Genomic DNA, 19,820 nt, shown 5'->3' with positions numbered 1-19,820 from the left:
ATGGGGTCGCGAGATCAGATTTGTCGCTGCAAACAAGCGATGAGTGACTCATGAGGCTACACCTTCAAGGTTTTTGTTTTCTAAATATTTACAAATGTACTGACCAGAAACGTGACTTCTGCTATTTATTCAGTAATGGCAAAAAAATGAAGCATCAAAATTAATAATTGTAGATAAACTTTAGAGATTCATGTCCGTTATCACCACTATCACGAACAATATCTGGCAGGTAACAACCGTAACAATGTGGTCTAAATTCACAACTGTAGTTCAAAACCTTTAAAACTAAAAATATTCGAACACTAATACCTTACTGCAATCACTAGAATTATAATATATATAATTCAGGTTTAGAAAAAGACTTAGTCTCCAGGCATAAATAACTAGGTCTGTGTTTTAAAAATCGCCTAAAAACTTGACAATCGAATAGAAGACTATAAACCATCTTGTCCAACTTGCTGGCTCGTAGCGACATGGCTATTAATTAAAAAAAATAAAATACAAATGGCTTCCGTTTTTAACTTACGCCTATCGTAATCCTCTGTTGGTATGGTTTTTTAGTAAGGTCGGGCAGTTTTTTCTTATTTTCATTGGTTTTTCTATCTTAATTTGTGTACAGTAGTTTTCACTTAGAAGTAGAGTTGATCTTAACGAATTTGACCTTCACTTACTACGAGCCGGTAACTTTCGTATCCTACACGATTTGGGCTTATTTAAACTGTAATTGTTTACGATTGTCTTAAAACTCTTAATTTTTATCTATATACAATATCAATTAAACTGATTATCTTGAGTTTTTGATGTATTGCAACTATTGACCTGCATACCGACAAATATATTTTTTTCTCTTTCAGGCTACTAATAATTCATCGTGACGAGCGTGTTCGATCGAATAATTTCATCGTTTATTTTGAGCCATGGGCATACAAGATCTTCAAACGTTTTTAGAAAACGAGGGGGTCGGCGTTGACTTGTTTCGAATTGCTAGAAACCATGCCGGCGGGTTCCGCTTGGTTCTTGACGCGGAAGGATGTTTAGATCGACTTTATGGAGGATACTTCTCAGGTAAACCCATTTCAATATATTTCTCTTATAAGTATGTTTTTCTATTTAGACTACATGTTACAATATTCTTAAATAACTAGCGTGTTTACCCTCTCAGTCGATTATAATCAACTAGAATTATATAAACAATATTAACTTATATTATTGAATAATACACAACAATTAGAATTAATATTTTTCTTGAGATTAGCAATTTTAGCTTCTTTATTTGTCATAGATAGTGTTTCATTTTAATTTCGCAGATCATATTTTAATAAAGCCCTGTTTTTGCAGATTGGGCATGTGGTGGTCAGTGGGCACGTTGTGTCCAGTTTCTGACCACACTTGCACAGGCTCTTGCTGAACACCAAGTTGCTTTATGTGTATGTTTCAATGGAGCACATCCAACCCCACCAGCATTGCCACACCATTGGATTCAAACTCAGGCTACATATCGACAGAGGGTCAATTCTGTTAGTGTTTATACTATCTAATTAAAAATAAACTTTCACAACATGATTATTTTATGTTCATTAGCTTAAGTTATAACTATTTTAGCAGTAATGGAAATGTAAAAAAATTGCGTCAGTGTGCCTATTTTTTAGTATGATGTTTTAATAACACTAATAATAATACAGAGACAAATTTTTAAGTATTTTAACTCACTATGCAGGTCCTACGTCACATTGTTACGAAAGGAACCCCCCCTCCAAAGGTTTGGTGGGTACCACCAATGGGGTTGCATTCCTGTTTGAGAACTGCACTGAGATACCTTAATATTCCCGTTGTAAGTATTTTTATCATTTACTATATTGTTTTTGTACATATGAACAGAAGGTTAACAAGTAATTTACTCACTTTTTCACCTGTAAGTAGATTAAAGCTAGAAGGTAGAAAAAAACTATTATTTGTAATTATTGCACAAGTAATTTCTTTCTGAATGAACAGATAAGCTATAAAGTGCTTGATTGAATTTCAGATGGTGTCTTCTGATGATCATTGCCAGGAAGTTGTTGGTCTGTGTCGTGAGAAAACATATGCAGGACTCGTGGGTTGCTCAGGAGAATACTTAGTTTTCCAACCACCCCGATACTTCAGTTCATCACAGCTTAAACTGACATACAGGGTAAGTTACAAATCTAAAGCTATAATTATTGTGTTTATCTTGTCTATACTGTTTCACTTCTGGTTAAAGAAAGGGTTACACCTACATTCTGTACAGTGACACAGCATATTCACTTCCTATTGCCAATTTTATTCTATTAAGAAAGTAGTCCAGCATATCCTGAAACAAAGTATTTTCAAGACTTAGTATCATGACAAACCAAGATCAACATACATTAAAAACTAACAAACCAAATTATTAAAAAAAAAATCTAATTTCAGTCATCATTAGAAACCAAGGAGTATATGGTGCATGAGTTGCCACAAGTATTAGAAGTGCCGCAGGATCGGCTTTGTCTGATGGCTGCTCTGCTTGGTGGGACCATCCTTTCTGAACAAAGTCTCACAGATTTTTATAAGCGCCTGGGTATTACTCCTAAGAAGGTGAGTCATTGTTTATAAGAACACAAAATTAACTCTTATCTAAGAAACAATGGGCAAGACGACAATTGTTGAAAATGTGTTTTAAAATGTTCCTAAGCATCTACTATTACTAAAAAATATAAAATTTCTGTAATTTAAAAACTTATTATTTAAAAAAAAATGTTTAATGAAACGTTCATTTATACGCGCCAAAACGCAGTCACCGGCGTTGACATTGCTGTGACGTCAACCCTCAGTAAACTTGTAAACATTAAAGATCAAAATGTATAGAACTTGACAGTGACAGTATTTACGGGGGGCTGACGTAATACACTTCGATTGGCGTTTTAAAAAGCATGGCGGATGGCAGTATTTTGCAATTTTATTTTCTAAAATAAAATAGTAATCTCGTCTTAAATTTTAAAATGGAGATTTTTTCCACAATACATACACAATATTTTAATGATTCCGTCTTACTGTAGTCTTGCCCATTGTACAACACCAAGATGCAGTTAATTTTTTAATAAAGATTCGAAGATTTGATTGTATAGCTAGCATGTTATAAGAAACGTATCACATGGCAAATAAATAATAATATAACGAGTTCCTCCGTGTTTCGGAAGGCACGTTAAATTGTGGGTCCTGGCTGTTATTCCTACATCTTTGACAGTCGTTACAGGTAGTCAGAAGCTTGAAAAAGTCTGACAGCCAGTCTAACCAAGGGGTATCGTGTTGCCCAGGTAACTGGGTTGAGGAGGTCAGATAGGCAGTCGCTCCTTGTAAAACACTGGTACATAGCTGAAACCGGTTGGACTGGTAGCCGACCCCAACATAGTTGGGAAAAGGCTAGGCCAATGATGACTTGGCCGAATAACTCGGTAGAAACGCCGAGTGCACTTTGGTTAAGAAAAGCAACATGATTAAATTTAAGGATATGTAATCAGAACAACAGTGATCTTCAAAAAGCTTTTATCACATTCTCAGATAAAAAAATCAATATTATAGTAATGAACGAGTAGTAATGAGACTGATCTATTATTAAATGATGCAACAGTTTACTCACGCGTATTTATCGGAAGCGCCCGACTAGTTTTGGACCCAACCAGAGTCCTTAATCATGAGCTGACGTGATGTCGTACGTCGTACGTACACGCGTGTGATTTTTTACGCGCGCTAAATGGGTATTTGATTGCATAGAAGTACTCGGCCGAGTGGTACTCGTTTCTTGGCAAGTGTTACTCTGCACAACTATAGAAAAATCTTTACATGAAATATTCGGTTTCCTATTTCTAGTGTAACATTATGTAGCTAAATAGGAGTAAACAAAACAAGTTATTTTTGTCCTGTATGTCACAGCCTCATTTTTCGAAACTTAAAAAACTATGCTATTCTTCTGACTTCTAGTAAGTAGATTTTATTCTGCATCCTCAACAAGATTTCCAAATAGATAGAAAAAAAAGGAAAATTTAGAAATTTACTTTTCAAACCCTTATGTATCGTGTATTTAAGTATAGGTCTGCAAAAGTGATGTTGAGGTTTCTAACATGTTTTTTTCGAAGCTGGGAAGTTGGAGCGAACGAAACTTCTATAGTGGTAAAGTGGGAGTTCCTCTCCCCTATAATTTCTGAAAAAAGACTATGATAAAACCACAGAAAATAATATCATGTAAACTACAGTGAAACTTCTACCAACAATTTGTTTGAATGAGAACGGGGAACTTGGCCGTTTTTTTAATGTGTATTGACTTTCTATGTGAAAAGGAATGTTTTAATTTACAGCAAGTTCCCCCTGAAACCCTTGTCAAAGCTGTGTGCCAATATGTACGGGAATTGCCTTCGTCTGATGTTGATTCTGCATGTATTGACGTTTTTGGTGACCTTAACGATCTCCGAGCTGCCAAATTGAAACAAGCTGTACAATATTACTTGAATGGTACTAAAGATGGATTCTTAAAATATAGAACTGCTTCTGGTAGGTAAACATGTGGAAATGTGTTGCGTATAATGTAAATACATTTACTTAACGATTAATATTTATTTGTAGGTCGTCGTCCTAAGAATAACAAAAAAAATCAGAAGCCTGATTTAAGCCCACAGGCTACTTCTGCAGATTTAGATACTTCAAAGCTGGCTGCTGAGTCATCTGAACATGAGGTTTTTATACCATATTAAGAAAAATCCATTGCTATAGTCATCCACGCCTTTTACATCGTCATCAAAACCCATTGGCATCCATTGGCAAATTGACAGATACTATTGCATGATCACTAGTTCTAAATTTAAATAACGATTGTCTAAGTGCGAGTGACCCTTTTTATTCGATTTATGTTTATGTTCCCTTTAATCTTGTATTTATTTTCATATTTTTTGTTATTTGGTATTTTTATTGTATTCATTATATTATTTACACAAAGCACTTTAGATAGTTAGAAAAACTGCAAACTCAATAAATTGCAGCAAAAAGGCTTGGAAGACTACAAATTGGCTACAGCAAATGCGTCAATTAACGCCGACTTTAGCATGGAAGAAAGGGCCGTTGAGGTACAACATGGAGTTGCAGCCATGTCGCTCGACTCAGGGGACGCCGGACCAGCCAAGCAGCAATCTTTCACTACAGCTGATAAAAATGAAAAACCGCAAATCACTGTAAAAGAGGTCTGGAACTATGTTTTTGCGTGTATCATGAACCCTTTTTTAAACGTGTTTAGAAGTTTCTAAATTTTATTTGTAAACACTTGGGTAGTTCCCAGTAAGGCCTAAGGAGCTGTTCATTCCACTCACTTTATTCTATACAGTGAAGAAAATGGTTCAATCAATTTTAAAAATTAACATGCCTATGGAGTTTGGATTGTTTTGACAAATTTACTTATTCTATAATTTATTAAAAAAAAAACCAGTTCAGTGATATTTTAGTCTACAAATGCCATACAAATTGTCATAATATATATTAGAGGTGGCCCTCTTACTGCGGACTCTGTAGTCAGAGGAAAAATTAAGTGTTTCAAAATTATCATTCAGAAAATTCTAATTCTTAACATGACTTTGCGTTTTGTCTATACTAGGAAAGTGATGTTAACCAAGGATGTTATGGAGCTCCGTATCTGTACCCAATAAGTTTCAAATACTTTCGGAGTTAGGTGGAGTTATAATAGAAAACGTTTATCCGAATCTAATAAAAGTATATTCGTATTTTTAAATAAAACCGAAATTGTATATCTATAACATCTCTCGTGTTAACCTATACATATTTGCTGTCTTTTTATTGCACTTGCCAAAATACTTTTTTTGTGTTTACAGGCTCGCCCTAACATAAAGCCAGTACAAAGCGAGGACAATTGTCCACCAGCTCCAGCTGAAGTCCTGCGTACATGCGCCGAGCGACACGCGCGTGGCCTCATGCATCCTCATATGTTGTCGATCTTAACACACCGTCAAGTAACTCTACCTGTCCTTATGGAAGATGACAATCATCGCGAAATACCCTCTATACATCATTTCTTTAGGTCGATTAGACAGAATGTTTATGCCATTTTGTATAACATGCATCATCATCGATTTATGGCGCAGAAAGCGAAAGGTAACAGTATTGCCTGATTATTTGAAGCAATAAAGAACAAAATGTCCATATATTATAATTAATCTATAATAATTTCAGAGGAAGGCGCTACAAGTACTTCTACGAGTGCAGATCGTCCATGCACCGTTCAAATAGCAGAATGGATATATTCCCGCGTTAATCCTGGCAAGAGCCCGGAAATCGTGCCGGGAGTCGTACTTGATTGGCCTGTACCTACTGTGCAAAGGCTTTGGTTCGGGTGAGCTTATATATATCAGGTAGTTAGATCGATATTAGTCTTCTCCTAATTCGATTTTAGAGGAATTCGAAGCAAGTATTATTAAATTAATTCAATTAGGCAATGAACCGGCTCTCCTTTACAATGAGGTTATCACAGAGCTTACGCTAGTTACGCTTGTAATTCTTGGCATGGCAAGACTATATAGCTCGAAATTATTACGACTTCACACGCAAGCAGTAACATCCCGAGTCTGACAAATAAGAAACATTAAATTTGAGTAAGCTTTTGGTGATAATATAAACTTTCCACTGGCTAATGTTGTGTGTAAGGATTATTCATTTGGTTTATTTGAAAAATGTTGTTACAGAACTGCCCAGGACGACAAGTGTCGCCGTATGAGAGCATTCCTTTCTTGCATGCGTTCAGATACTCCATTGATGCTTAACACATCATACGTTCCGCAACATTTGCTTATTTTAGCTACGGTGTTAAGGTAAGGACGATTGAGTCAAATTTCAGCACTCCATTTATAAAACTTAAATAACAATAACTTTAAAAAACAAAAAAGATAATGCCAGTTTCCTTTTTAAAAATAGTATGTGTGATTTAGTTTGTTCTCATTTTGTCATATGAATTTTATCATTTTTGGTCTCTTTTTTATAAAGTAATTACCACCTGAAACTGGAAAATGAAAAAATAGTAAGATAGGCAATCAGAGCACATGTTGATTTATAATTTGTTACCTATTACAGATTTATCATGACATCTCAAATTCAGATTTTGAGGCGACAGGAGTTAGACGCCTTTTTGGCTACAGCTTTCTCAAACGATCTCATGAATGCACTTCATTTGCAAGAAATGACCGTAAGTGTAAAAAGTGTTAGTAATCTTTTATAAACCTTGTGTAATTCTTTGTTATACTAATTCAAAATAATGATTACATTTGTTTATTAGGTTAACGGTATAAACTCTCGCGGTGTGCAATTGGGTGCATTGGTAATGGCGGGCGCGGAGGCGGCGCTGCTGGCCAACGACGCTTGCGGCGCGCCCGTGCCCTGGCTCGTGGCCGCGCCCTGGCTGTTCTTCGACGGCAAGCTGCTGCAGCGGAACCTGCATCGCGCCAACCACTGCAAGCACCTCGCCCAGCTCTGCGATAACCACCTCGACACGGTGGTCAAGGTCGGTCCCGTCATGTTGCATGCCCTTACAATGTCATGATCAGAAACCATCTTATATCTTGTTAAGAAATGAGCTAAGTGAAAGATCGGCTGGGTGTGCGGCAGGTGGAGCGCATGCGCAAGGCCATCCTGGAGGGGCTGGAGGTGGAGTTCGCCATGCCGCCGCTGCCGCTGGTGGCGGGCGTGGTGGGCGGCGGGCTGGGCGCGGGGCTGGGCGCGCTGGGCGGCTGGGCGCGGGGCCGCGGCCGCGGGGCCCGCCTCGAGATAGCCGGCGTCGTGGTGGGCCAGTGGGGCGGCGGCAGCTACCCCACGCGCACGCCGCGCTACCCGCAAGTAAGCCCGTTCGGGAATTCGTTGCAATCTTATTAGGTTTAATCGTAGTCGACAACGAATCAGTCCTGAAATGGTACTAAAGAACAAACCAATTTTGAGTAGCAAACGCTACGATCAAGTAGCTGGCGATCGATTAGCGCTAGAATCAAATTCTAAATGCCAATAGATCTCCATTCGATCGAAATTGAATTCGATTTCGTCGATTACTTCAATATGGACACGTCTATTTGAAATTTCGGTGTCGTGCCCTTGCAGGTGAGCTACGTGGGCTACACGCCGCCGCCGCGCAACGCGTACGGCGGGCGCGGCTGGCGTGGGGCCCGCGGGGGGCGCGGTCGCGGCCGCGCGCGGGGCTCGGGCCCCGGGGGCGCGCGGCTGGCGGGGCCCGGGGGCGCGCCCGGCGCCCCTCGCACTCGCCGCTCGCGCCGCGACCAGGACGAACCCGCCAAACCTACTACGCTCACCGTTAACGGGTAATCTATACAAAAGCTTTAAATGCCCAAAATAACATGCAGCATAAAAGTACTAACTAGCGGTTACTCAGTGACAGAGGTTAAGAGATACGGGCATCACCTCCATGCATGGACACGCGTGTGTACCTATTCGATTTCTTGTAGTGTTCGAAAGATTGTAATTTTTCTAAAGCAAACTCCGAATTGCATAAGAATTCTGGTTAAGCACGTTATTTTTGTAAAGGGAAGTGAAAATATTCATGTAGGTATTACATGCATCACTACATTTAATCATGGTTAAAAAAACTATAAAATCTTTTAATATCTTGAATTATTCCTAAACTTTATTTTTGCTATTATGTATATACATAAGTATATTGATTAAGCTGTCACTATACCATCGGAGTTAAAACTCGTCCGCATTTATCTGGACCTCGGTATAATAATTATATTAAGAATATTCCATAACTTTCACACAACGCCAACTAAACAAAGCTTGTATTATGAGTTCTAGACACATGATCGTGCTAATCACACAAATATTTGTTCTGGTTGGTAATCGAACCCACGACCTCCGGTATAGCAGTCAGGGCTACAAACCACTAGACCAATGGACATCACTCACGCATTCATGAGAAACTACGCTTGTACATTTCAGATTGGTGATTCCGTTTTAAAAGCGAAATCTTTAGTAAAAATAATTGTTATGACATGTCTCGTGGTCCGATATTCACTATAACTTCGGATTTGAAATGGCTCATGGAATATCATAATTCGTTTGTCAAAAAATAGTGACAGTTGAACCAATACATGTTTGTTTTATTACAGTAAGACTGTAAGACCAGATGAAATGGGCCAGCAAGAGGAAGGCAGCCCGCATGAAGACATTCTAGTCACCGAAACCGACGCTGATGGTTGGTATTAAGCTATTTTCAATATTTAATAAGATAAACTAGGATTTTCTTTTTGTGATGAAAAGTTTTAAGCTGAATAGTTTGTTTGATGGTGATGATTATTGTATAACTAGTGAAAGAATGATCTGTATAGGATTCCTTCTTCAGTCAAAAAACCGGGACTTCACAAGTACAAACAAAAATTAGAAGCTTAACTCAGAAAAGATAGTCCATCCATCTCCATCACATTCATAAGTACTTTATCCTTAAAATTAGTTTGACATCAGCAAATATCCATCACATCAAAAAAAGTCGAATGAAAATGAAAAGGGGCACAATAAAATTTGTCTTTCATAAATAGTAATAATCGTTTTCGTCTTTCAGGTAACCAACCTCAAAAATTGAAGACTGCTAAAAATGCTAAGAAGAATATGGGGAAAGGAAAGAAAAAGAGCTCTAGCCAGAAGTCTGATCTCGCTCAACCACTGGAGGCTAATGGCCCGCTCGATAAGAATAAGGTGACCGCTGAATAAATTACGGCAACTGCACAATAATGACACAACAAAACACGGGATATTACAACAAACTTTATATTTTATTTAGTAACTTTCTCTTTGTTACGTTTTGTAAATTATATCTTCATTTAACACCATGATATATTTTAGGTGGCGGAGCAATGCCACAATTCTGAAAAGGAACACATTGGTCAAGGTGATGCACCAGTATCAAACTAAAAGTATTTATACCAAAAGGTAACTGCGTTATTGTTTTATTTTTATTTAGTATTGATTTGAAATCAACTTAGTTTAGTATTTTCGTGGCTTGTTTTTGTATTGTAGTCCAGTAAAGTTTTATAACATTTGTGAAAAAAGCTTGCTATTAATATAGCTCAGTTTTACAGAAAAAAATGCTAATAACATTTTGCAATATCTTACGGTTTCAAACCGATCGATCGATAAATAATATAATACACAATCAAAATATTTGTGTTTAAACACTTAACTTGGGAAATATCAACGGAATGTGATTATTTTAGCACGTATTTGTGAGGTTGCATAATAATATATTCCTAAGCAAAATAATAACCAAATCTATTTTAGAGATTTTGTTATAGCTTGGATGGTGAGTATCCACCTGTTATAAAGTATACGTGCCTGAAGATCTTAAAAGACTTCCCTATTTTGAGACTGATTTTGTATTACTTTAATTGACACGATATGTGTGCAATTAATAATATTATTAAAGACAAGTGACATTATATTGAGGCACATTTTATGCCACAATTAACCCTAATAAGACAAATATGGCTCTGGTTATTTTGTATTGTATATGAGACCAATAATACTGATGTAAACTGAAAGACAAGATCTATATTTCTAAAGAAAAAGTGACCAAAGGGAATTAGGTTCTATTATTCGAGGTAGAAAAGTATCTCTTAGAATAAATAATTAGGACCGGGAAGTACCCACTATTTGACAAGTGATATTTAAAGTATAATTATATATTACAAAATTGACCTGTTGATTGTTAAGTCATGTTTTATTGAGAAGTGAGATGACTTAGTATGTAATATGTTTTATTTTAAGCATATAAAAGTACTGAGTCAATTTTATTTATTAACACATAGTATATTTACAATTTACCAAAATCATTATTTTTTACTTTTAGGATGGTTTGGTCTATGAAATCCATGTTTTAACATTAAAACTATGATGTCAAGCATGAAATTTCATTTTATATGCTATGTTACTAGGTTAATTGTTTTAAAAAATTACTATATAAATTCCCTGTTTGATTACATAGACTAAACCAATATGTTTTCAGACTTGTTTTTGGGATTTCTTGAGTCATTATTTAGGCGTAATTGATGTGTGTGTGAGTGTGGTTTTAAAAAATAAAACATGTCTGAATAACCTTTATATCGCAAGATCTCTACAAATGATGTGAGGGTACAACAGGCAATATTATTGTGGGTACTATGATTACAAAATGTATGTTGTTGATGTTCCAATAAAGAGCTAAACTCAAATGGAACAATAAAAGTTAGTATAAAAGTGCATTTATTGAATGATTCTTGGTGCTTAGAAATCTGTGGGACTGCCTGAAACGAGTCTGAAACTCATAGATTTAAGTCTAACGATAAACGTTTATCGAAACTGAATGAGCATTCGCATTTTGATTTTCTTCGTAATATAGGGTATTATTTCGATAGGAAATCGTAGATTTGTTATTAGTGATATATTTATATGCATTTTTGGGAATTTCAAAATTGCGAATGTTCTTCAATTTATATGTATTTTTGTAAATTTGTTATATTGTTATACTTAAATTTAGCTGGAATGAGAAACAATAATAGAAGGACAGTCTTACTAAATAAGTCGAATGGTGAGATGACTGTCGCAATTGGTTACATAAATTTACATTCCATTAAGATCCTTTGCAGTAATTGCACAGTTAACGCCAGTCGATAATGGAACTTAATGAAGACTTTACAATTTGAACGCTTTGAACCCTGGCCAGAACACAACACAAAATATGTTGCTACAATAACATACAATTGATTGAATTAAACAATCTACTTATGAACACAACTTGAGTGCGATGCACACATAAAGCAGCCACTATGCTGTTCCAAGTGACTAAATGCAAATCAAAGTATAATGCCTCTGACTTTGTAACGTCGCCACTGAAGTGGCATGGAACGGGGGACCGCAGTCCTCCGTCCTGCAGCACGAGCGTCCCTGTATGTGTGGACGCTCATATTGCAAAGTATTCGCAAGCTATCGCCCAGTGCGGTACGCACTTTATAATTATACATTTAAACATTTATATAATTATTGCTTGCTTATTAAATAGACACCATGTTAGCGTTTAGAATTTTAACTTCAATGTATTTTGATTTGTTTAAGAATTATGTATAACAAGCATGTAAAAGATAATAATCTTATAATATGGGAGATAATAAGTTCAGAATATAACATTCATTTTATCACTGGAAGGTAATCTTAGATTCGTAACATTGACATTCTATTTCAATTGTTAAGATCCCTTGTTATTCTCCATTTTCATGTTATACATTAACACAACTTTAAAACTAGATATGGAGGTAGTAGATTTTATTTTTTTCTCTTTTAAATCCATTATTCACTATAGTTTTAGATTCTCAACAATATGATACCTTTTACTATCTACATTATATAAATTTGTTTGCTGACAAAGGTCATGATTATCAACATATAATAATAATCGAAATATATTAGAATACTTGTCATGTAAAACATACATTTTTCGTAATTGAAGTAGCAAATGTGGAACTGTGGCTTTTTGAAAACACTTATAACTAAGGAACCTACGTACGTAAAACTGCTATGTAAAAATTTAAATATTGTTCACTAATTTAGTTTATGGACACAAAAATATTGGATGAAATTAAATTGTAAACAGTTGTATTTGTCTTCAAATAAAACGTTCCATTAATATTAACAGATTTTTTATTTATTCCTTTAATTGTAATCTCTTATGGATTTCAGTAACAGTTGTTTCTTCCAAATTTGCCAAGTGATTGATGACTACTTGAGTAGCGTCTTTAATGTCATTATATTGATGTAGCAGTCGCATCTGGACGTATTTCTTTTCTTTAAGCATTTGGTCGATTGCGGTTTCCGTCTCAATAAGCTTGTTGTATGTTGCCTTTATGTTTTTTGACATATTTGTTCTAATAATCCTGTCAAAATAATATGATTGTTAAAATAACATCTTAAATACTGTTTTCAACGGGGATGTGCAGGATACTTTCGGATTTCTATTTGTGATGGACTAACTAATCGCAAAACGGAATTCCCCGCATGACTCGCTATTATTTGAAGTGGATTAAGCTCGCGGAGCGCGTATATTTCTTACGTTTATGCATGTTAAAATCCACACGTTTGTAAAAACCAAGACTATGATGTTACTTTTATACCACAGTTACTTTACTCACACGGCGAATCGCAGAATTATAATTATTTCTAATGTCATTAGTGAATAACAAACACATTAATCACCCAGCAGACCTAATAATAAGGAATTAGGCGCAAAATAAAAATCTCAGGTCAGGAAAATGTGTTTATTAAAGATTATCAATGTCAACTGGTTCACTAACACCCATAGCACAAGCTAACATACTATTTATATGGCGGCCTTCTTTAGCCTTAAATACATATCCACAAGATTTGTCCACTGATTTGCTAACACTTAATAAACTTTCTTCTTTACATAAATTAACCAGCTGGAACGTTACCAAACTATAATCCTCGATTATAGACACAAATGCCCTATTTAATTTTTTATGTTTGTTAGTAAAAGTGTCAGTGTCAAGACATTCAAGTAAATAATTTAAATCGAGGACTTCTGTGTAAAAATCTATTCCAAACTGTAATTTATCCATATGCTTTTTCAATAAATCAGCTTTTGTCAGTAAGTTTATATGAGGCAATCCAATTTTTAACATGGCATTCAATGAGAGCATTAAAGCTGCTATAAATTTTCCAGCATCGGAACAATGATGTGAGTCTACTAAATGCACTACACTTAACTGTATGTTGCCATGATTTGTCAGCTTAGAAAAAATGTTGCTCAAACTCCTGTGGTGACAGTACAATTCTACTTGTCCAGGCAAATCAAATATAAAGTTAGTGTAATTTTCGCCTTTTATTTGACTTAGAAGCCAATCAATATTTTCTTCTAAATACTCCATACAATATAATAGAGCTCCATTGGGACCAAGATTGTACTGATCCATAACTTCTTCTAGTACAATTAATTGCCTTATATCAATATCTGGTTTATAGGACATGGTGTCGTTAGCAGGATCTAAATTAACCACAATGACTTGTCTTCCTAACTTTTTTAAAAGTTTAGACATTTGATAAGAGTATGTAGTCTTTCCTGCTCCAGGAGGACCCAAAACCAGTTGACCATAGTACTTATCTATAGATTTAAATCGTTTTGCATTAGAAATGATAGAGATGGTATCCATCTAGGATTCTTCAGGTTTCTTTAAATCCAAAATAATATCTTTACAAGCTTTAACAGTCTCAATATCATATGATTTCAGATTTATGAAAATGCAGAGTGGTTTTGATATTTTAATTGCTTCTGCTAAGTATCTTGCTGCAACTTGCTGCTCTTCTCCTGTAGCACCAAAAATAACTTTTGTTGTATAAATGTCATTAGTACCTAATGGACTCTGAACTTGGTCTTTTTGTATCATTAACATACTTCCAATCTTCTGATATTGTGATACAATAAGTAAAATTTTATCAGTATACTCAGCTAAAACTATTTCAGTTGGAACATCATCTATATCTGCAGCTATGGATTTAAACAGCTGCTGTTCACTGTCATTTGGTAAATGTTTTATAGTTAAATTTTTCATAACATCTAGAAGTTCCATAGTGACAGATATCTAAAATAGAAACATCAAGAAAGTCAAAACAAACTAAAGTATCAGTTGCTAAAAACACTTTGTAATTTAACTTTTTTGTTAATTACTAGGAAATAGAATAAGTGTATGGCTAGATGGAAAAAAAACTTAACATAATATTAAGTACACAGAAAACAATTGATAGTTTTTTTTAATTATAGTGGTAATTATTTTGTAAGCTAAAGAGTCAAGTCTAATTTAATTTAGTAAATTGTGTAATAAAATTAATAATAAATCAGAACCAAGTTTAAACATAATCTATTAATAAAAAAAATATTGAAAATAGTTTTTCAGGTCTGTTGGTGTGATTAAATGAAAAATGTTAACAAATGTGTTTAATGATCACGATACTGAATACACAAGTAGTTTAACTGATAATTACATGATAGGTAAAATGTTTATACCAACCTGTTTTTGAGACCTCCTTTAATTGCTTATCAAAACAATGTATAGTTACAGTATGTATCTGAAACAGAGATATAATAATGATTTAATCATAAATTTCTCACTTTTAACTATGATAAAAGCCTATTGTTTGGCTAAAGACATTTACAAATAAATATAATTGTGATTTTTAAAAAGACTATTTCTGTACTAGGTACACTATCGGTTCAATTTGTGATTTGAAGAACATATTTTTTTCTCAAATATGGCCTAGCTACAGGTCTCATTCATGATGTAGTTTGCCAAAAGATGACATTCTCCCTGACTTCTCTCGTACAATGTGCCACATATCAGTTTTAAATGGTTTCAGAGTTGATTCTTTATATGAACCAATGGTAATCTCTTCATTATTTATATCTAGGGAATCAAATGGTGGCAAACACCCTGATTGTAAGTTCTCTCTTGGAATGTGCAACAAATCAGTTTGAAATGTTTTAATAATTGATTCTTCATCATCAATTGCTGAGGGGATTCTCTCACTTTTGTACAGCTTTTGCCAGGTCAATAGCATAGTTTTTCTCTTCTATTCATTGCTTCTTCATCTTTTCCTGTAACTTATCTTGATTTTGTTGTGACAGAGACTATTAATAGTGGGACTGGCACCCTGATCTGGTAATCTTTGTGGTGGCGGCGAAATCTTTATAATGTCGCACAACCCCTTCATAGAATAGACCTCTAGATCTAATTGAGCCGAATCACAGTCAGACAAACTACATTTCGATAAGTGACCCTCCAGAGCAGATTGAAGTTACCGTGTTACACACAAACAAGTATTAGGACATTACGTTCTGACTCGATATCACAACAAAGCACTAAATAAACAAATTAAAACCGTTATAAGCTATTAAGAAACGTAAAAAAAGTTAACCATTTAATCAATCGCAAGCTGGATGACTTGTTGAAAGTTGAAATACAGGAAAATACATACAGCAACGAAAAGTTGTGATAAAGTCAGTCGCGGTGGCTTTGATACATTGCCAGTTCCCTCATAAATGCGACGACTTCAGCATTCTCGTTCCGTTCCTCGTTGTTGACTTTGACACAAGTTGACAGTCTAGTGAAAAAGAAATGTCGCCAGTAAAAATAATAACATTTAAAAAAACAAGGATAAAGCGATTTTTTTCGATGCGCGCTATCTATTTAAATACCTTCGATTAAATTATTTCACAATTAGCGAAGAACAAAGATAAACCTTTTGGTTTGATGAATCTACATCGCAGTTTTCGAAAAGTTAGTTTTATATTTTTAAGCAGGTCTTTTTTACATCTAAAACTATACGAGGATTGAAACTGAACTTTGTGTAAGTTGCTGTTATTTAACTACACAGTTAAATTCGTTTTGAAGCTAAGATGTGCAGTGGGCCCATGTTGGGAATTCAGACTTAGGACTTGACGGCTTCAAGTCCTAAGGCCCTACGTCACCAACATAGAAAAAAGGAAAGGCGATATGGTTGCTACGGTTTTGATACATTAACGATGAATATGCGTAGAGTAACTTGATAATGACCTCCACTATGTACCAGTGACTTTTAAGTTTTAGTAATGAAGGTATGTATTATAAATAGATGTTACAGCACTATACAAACATTTGCGGCTTTTCATTGAATAAAGAAAGAAATATCACAGGGAGGGTCGACACTAAAGGCGTAGCCTCACAGTCTCTCGTCGCTCGTTTGCTCCAACAGATCTGATCACGTGACTCCATTTTAAATTTCCCGCGTCTCGAAAAAGCGTCAAAATATGGTCGCAGGAAAGGTAGGATAAAGCCAAGATAAAGCTCAAAATGTTGAGCTTTGTCGCTGGGAAAAGATTATAGGTAATTAATACACTATGGAATAGAGAAAAGAAAAGAAAAACGATCGAGAGCGAGTGGAGAGACAAGTCGATACAAAAGTGGTCCTGTGACGGTCTCTAAATTAATTCCCGTAAATAACAGAATCGAAAAATCGAAAAAAAAACACCACGCAATTTTATTTCCTTAATTTGCATCACTGCCGGTACGAATGAGGTTAGGAAATCAGCAACACAGGTTCGCATCCTGACTATATTTATCGCTGCAAACGAGCGACAAGCGACTGCATGGAGCAGCGACTTTTCGAGTCGCGGGAAATTTTAAAATGGGGTCTTGTGATCGGATTTGTCGCTATGAACGAGCAACTAGCGATTGCATGCGGCTACGCCTTAAAATTGAGCTTGCAAAGCTTTGTGAACCTGTACTAGTATTGGCAGTAAAAAAAAGTCCGTCTAGATTTCGTTACTGTCAATATTAGGCTTCAAAGAGCGATCTGGCAACATTGTATGAGTGCTCTGACAGAATAAGGTTCTCTTGGCTTGTCAAATTCTGACAAGATGGTAGGTTTTAGTTTTTGTAATAAAAATCTAATTCAATCTTAAGATTTATCCAACATTTCTTGTGTTATATATAATGGCGACTTGTGTTATAGCCATCGGCATCAAGTGCAACGTATATTAGTGAATTACAGATGGGTTTTGTCTCATAACCTCTAATGTTTATTTCAGACGAAGGGTACTTCGAGCTTTGGTAAGCGTCGTAACAAGACCCATACCTTATGCAGACGATGCGGTAGATCATCGTATCACATCCAAAAATCCAAATGCGCACAGTGTGGATACCCAGCAGCCAAGCTGCGTTCATGTAAGTGAAATCTTCAGATATTTTCTTAGATGTGACTGGTGATTATATTATATTTGAATTGTCTGGTTTGATATTAATCCATGAATCGACTCCACTCAGACCTGTGACAAACTTATAGGTACTTGATTACTTAAAGAATAACTTACTTACTGTACTTACAACATGCGGTTTGTCAAGAAACTGTTTGTAAAAAACATCTATGTGGGAAGTTTTGGAATTCAATTTATATTTTTGTCCGAAGGGAATCTATGGATCCCACATTTTAAAAGTTTTAGGTACTGACAATACCGAGTAGCCTTTGTAAACAATGTTTTTGTCTTCTGTTGTGGCTTGAAATAAGTACTTGGGACTATTTAACTTGTGAAGACTTTTTAGTAACAATATTTGTTGTTCACAGTTATTAGTGAAAGCAGCATGTATGATAGTTGTGCTGAAAGTTATGTATTTATAAATGGACTTATAACCTTGTGGACTTCTGGCCACGATGTGTAGCCGGGCCTGCTAGCTAGGCAGTATCTAATGGTTTGACCAGCCAGTGGCACATCAAAGATATTTGTGTGATTCAGTGATGTGGCCTTATAAGAACTTAAAATTGTTGTTTACTACCAAAGGTCTAGAGACTAGATTCATCCTCTTTTAGGATAGGCATTCAGGATGATTATTTCAAAGATAGTCTTATACTCCCAGACTGATGTTTAACTACATGAAGATTTCAGAGCATCATTTGAGAATCCTTTGCAAAAAAAATCAATTAAGCTGTGATAATCCTGTGTGAGCTTGTATTACCCAAAATAAGTATTGCTGCAACTAGTGTGAACAGACTGAAAACATAGCACTTGTTTGAATACACACACATTGACTGCGCTGCCTAGTGCACAGACTCCTCCGGTTTTGTTTTACTAACCGCATGGCCAGGCTGCCCTTCTATGTTTTATGATGTGATTAGGTCAAAGAACTAATAATTTTCATACATTTTTGCCAGCACCTGATGATCTGTTACTAATACAGCTATCCTAATTGTTAATCCCCACACCAAAAGTTTTGAGTAATACAAATCTGTCAGCAAAACACCGTTGTGTTTTTCTAAGCAATTAGTTGGGAAAAAATGTTGAGTTGTGGATGGTTGTTATTTTGTGCCATATAATAACCATAATTCTTTCATGTTCCTATTTTTCTTGTGAATTCTGTAAATTTGTGAAATGTAAATAGATTTTTTTATTTAAAAATATATTACAAGGCTATTAAAAAATACAACAGAAGCCACTGTTCGCTAGACAGGATTACACACATGGGAACAAATTGTAATAAAAATCCTACTCTGATTTAAGATGTATTCACTCTCTAGGATACTTCTTTGTATAATGTAGGTATAGTATTATGAAACCAGATCATGATTAATGTTTTCACTATTACATTTTTCCTCATTGATGGTTTCTGACATTTTATGGTTTAACTTAATTTCTTCTTTAGTGATTTTTTTAAGATAAATTTAATTTGTTTTTTTTATATCTTTGCAGACCACTGGTCAGTGAAGGCTAAGCGCAGGAAGACCACCGGAACCGGCCGCATGCGTCACCTGAAGATTGTAAGGAGGCGTTTCCGCAATGGCTTCAAGGAAGGCAAACCTACACCCAAGAAAGCTGTAGCCTCATCGTAAATTTACTGAAAAACTAATAAAAAAATCACATAATTTCATGGTTTTTCTTTATAGATTACTGCCTCCTGTTCTTATTTTTTTTTTCTGTCATTATAGTATAGTATAGTCATTTTTCCTGAGGATGGTTCATATATATGTAAATAATGCAATCACCAGTTTGTTATCGGTATTGCTTGACTAGTTTTTCTGCTCCAACTGGAGTCCTTTATTTTAAGCTGATGCGGCGGTGGGGTTGCGAGTCGAATTGACGTCGGCGTCCGCGTGCGTCTGGCAATTCCGAATAATTCTGATATGATATAAATGACTTGCTTCTAAAATTTCTGTTAAACAACAGATATTTAAGCTTGAAGAGAATGAAAATATTACACTATAAACGA

At 35.4% G+C, this 19,820-nt stretch overlaps 3 protein-coding genes across 10 annotated transcripts; 2 read left to right on the top strand and 1 right to left on the bottom strand.

Moving 5' to 3' along the window:
* The first annotated feature begins 448 nt into the window (after positions 1–448).
* Positions 449–12,706, top strand: LOC113502610 (constitutive coactivator of PPAR-gamma-like protein 1). 4 transcript variants are annotated; one of them, XM_026884255.1, is made up of 19 exons: positions 449–565; positions 855–1,065; positions 1,339–1,517; positions 1,718–1,831; positions 2,024–2,170; positions 2,431–2,592; positions 4,350–4,542; positions 4,615–4,724; positions 5,028–5,225; positions 5,868–6,147; positions 6,226–6,385; positions 6,735–6,860; positions 7,120–7,231; positions 7,322–7,546; positions 7,651–7,878; positions 8,134–8,351; positions 9,159–9,244; positions 9,608–9,741; positions 9,889–12,706. In XM_026884255.1, the coding sequence occupies exons 2-19, from the start codon at positions 918–920 to the stop codon at positions 9,955–9,957; spliced, it is 2,889 nt and encodes a 962-aa protein (XP_026740056.1). In that variant the 5' UTR covers positions 449–565; positions 855–917; the 3' UTR covers positions 9,958–12,706. The 4 variants fall into 4 exon arrangements, with proteins under 4 accessions (XP_026740056.1, XP_026740059.1, XP_026740058.1 ...); XM_026884257.1 differs by lacking the exon at positions 449–565 and adding an exon at positions 572–680; XM_026884256.1 differs by lacking the exon at positions 449–565 and adding an exon at positions 572–720.
* Positions 12,707–12,867: 161 nt separating this feature from the next.
* Positions 12,868–16,186, bottom strand: LOC113502612 (GPN-loop GTPase 2). Of its 5 annotated transcripts, none has more exons than XR_003401370.1 (3): positions 16,000–16,186; positions 15,096–15,153; positions 12,868–12,947 (listed from the first exon to the last, which is right to left on the bottom strand). XR_003401370.1 is itself a non-coding variant. In XM_026884259.1 (3 exons), exon 3 carries the CDS (start codon positions 14,238–14,240, stop codon positions 13,332–13,334), a length of 909 nt encoding a protein of 302 aa, XP_026740060.1. In that variant the 5' UTR covers positions 14,241–14,669; positions 15,096–15,153; positions 16,000–16,182; the 3' UTR covers positions 13,315–13,331. The 5 variants fall into 5 exon arrangements, 4 of the variants coding, with proteins under 4 accessions (XP_026740060.1, XP_026740062.1, XP_026740063.1 ...); XM_026884259.1 differs by lacking the exon at positions 12,868–12,947 and adding an exon at positions 13,315–14,669 and having other exon boundaries at positions 16,000–16,182; XM_026884261.1 differs by lacking the exon at positions 12,868–12,947 and adding an exon at positions 13,315–14,395 and having other exon boundaries at positions 16,000–16,181.
* A 1,187-nt stretch (positions 16,187–17,373) lies between these two features.
* LOC113502613 (60S ribosomal protein L37) lies at positions 17,374–19,477 on the top strand. Its single transcript, XM_026884264.1, has 3 exons — positions 17,374–17,482; positions 17,651–17,786; positions 19,304–19,477. The coding sequence occupies exons 1-3, from the start codon at positions 17,480–17,482 to the stop codon at positions 19,441–19,443; spliced, it is 279 nt and encodes a 92-aa protein (XP_026740065.1). The 5' UTR covers positions 17,374–17,479; the 3' UTR covers positions 19,444–19,477.
* Positions 19,478–19,820: the final 343 nt, after the last annotated feature.

This window comes from Trichoplusia ni, chromosome 17 (assembly GCF_003590095.1).
Source record: "Trichoplusia ni isolate ovarian cell line Hi5 chromosome 17, tn1, whole genome shotgun sequence".
In the NCBI taxonomy this organism is placed as follows: Eukaryota; Metazoa; Arthropoda; class Insecta; order Lepidoptera; family Noctuidae; genus Trichoplusia; species Trichoplusia ni.
Note: the sequence above shows the minus strand (reverse complement) of the source record. Positions and strands in the feature narration are given on the sequence as shown.

Coding starts and splice junctions, on each gene's coding strand:
- LOC113502610 (XM_026884255.1), top strand. CDS start 918: ATGGGCATACAAGATCTTCAAACGTTTTTAGAAAACGAGGGGGTCGGC. Junction 1,832..2,023: donor GATACCTTAATATTCCCGTT/GTAAGTATTTTT, acceptor ATTGAATTTCAG/ATGGTGTCTTCTGATGATCA. Junction 2,593..4,349: donor TGGGTATTACTCCTAAGAAG/GTGAGTCATTGT, acceptor TTTAATTTACAG/CAAGTTCCCCCTGAAACCCT.
- LOC113502612 (XM_026884259.1), bottom strand. CDS start 14,240: ATGGATACCATCTCTATCATTTCTAATGCAAAACGATTTAAATCTATA.
- LOC113502613 (XM_026884264.1), top strand. Junction 17,787..19,303: donor AGCAGCCAAGCTGCGTTCAT/GTAAGTGAAATC, acceptor ATATCTTTGCAG/ACCACTGGTCAGTGAAGGCT.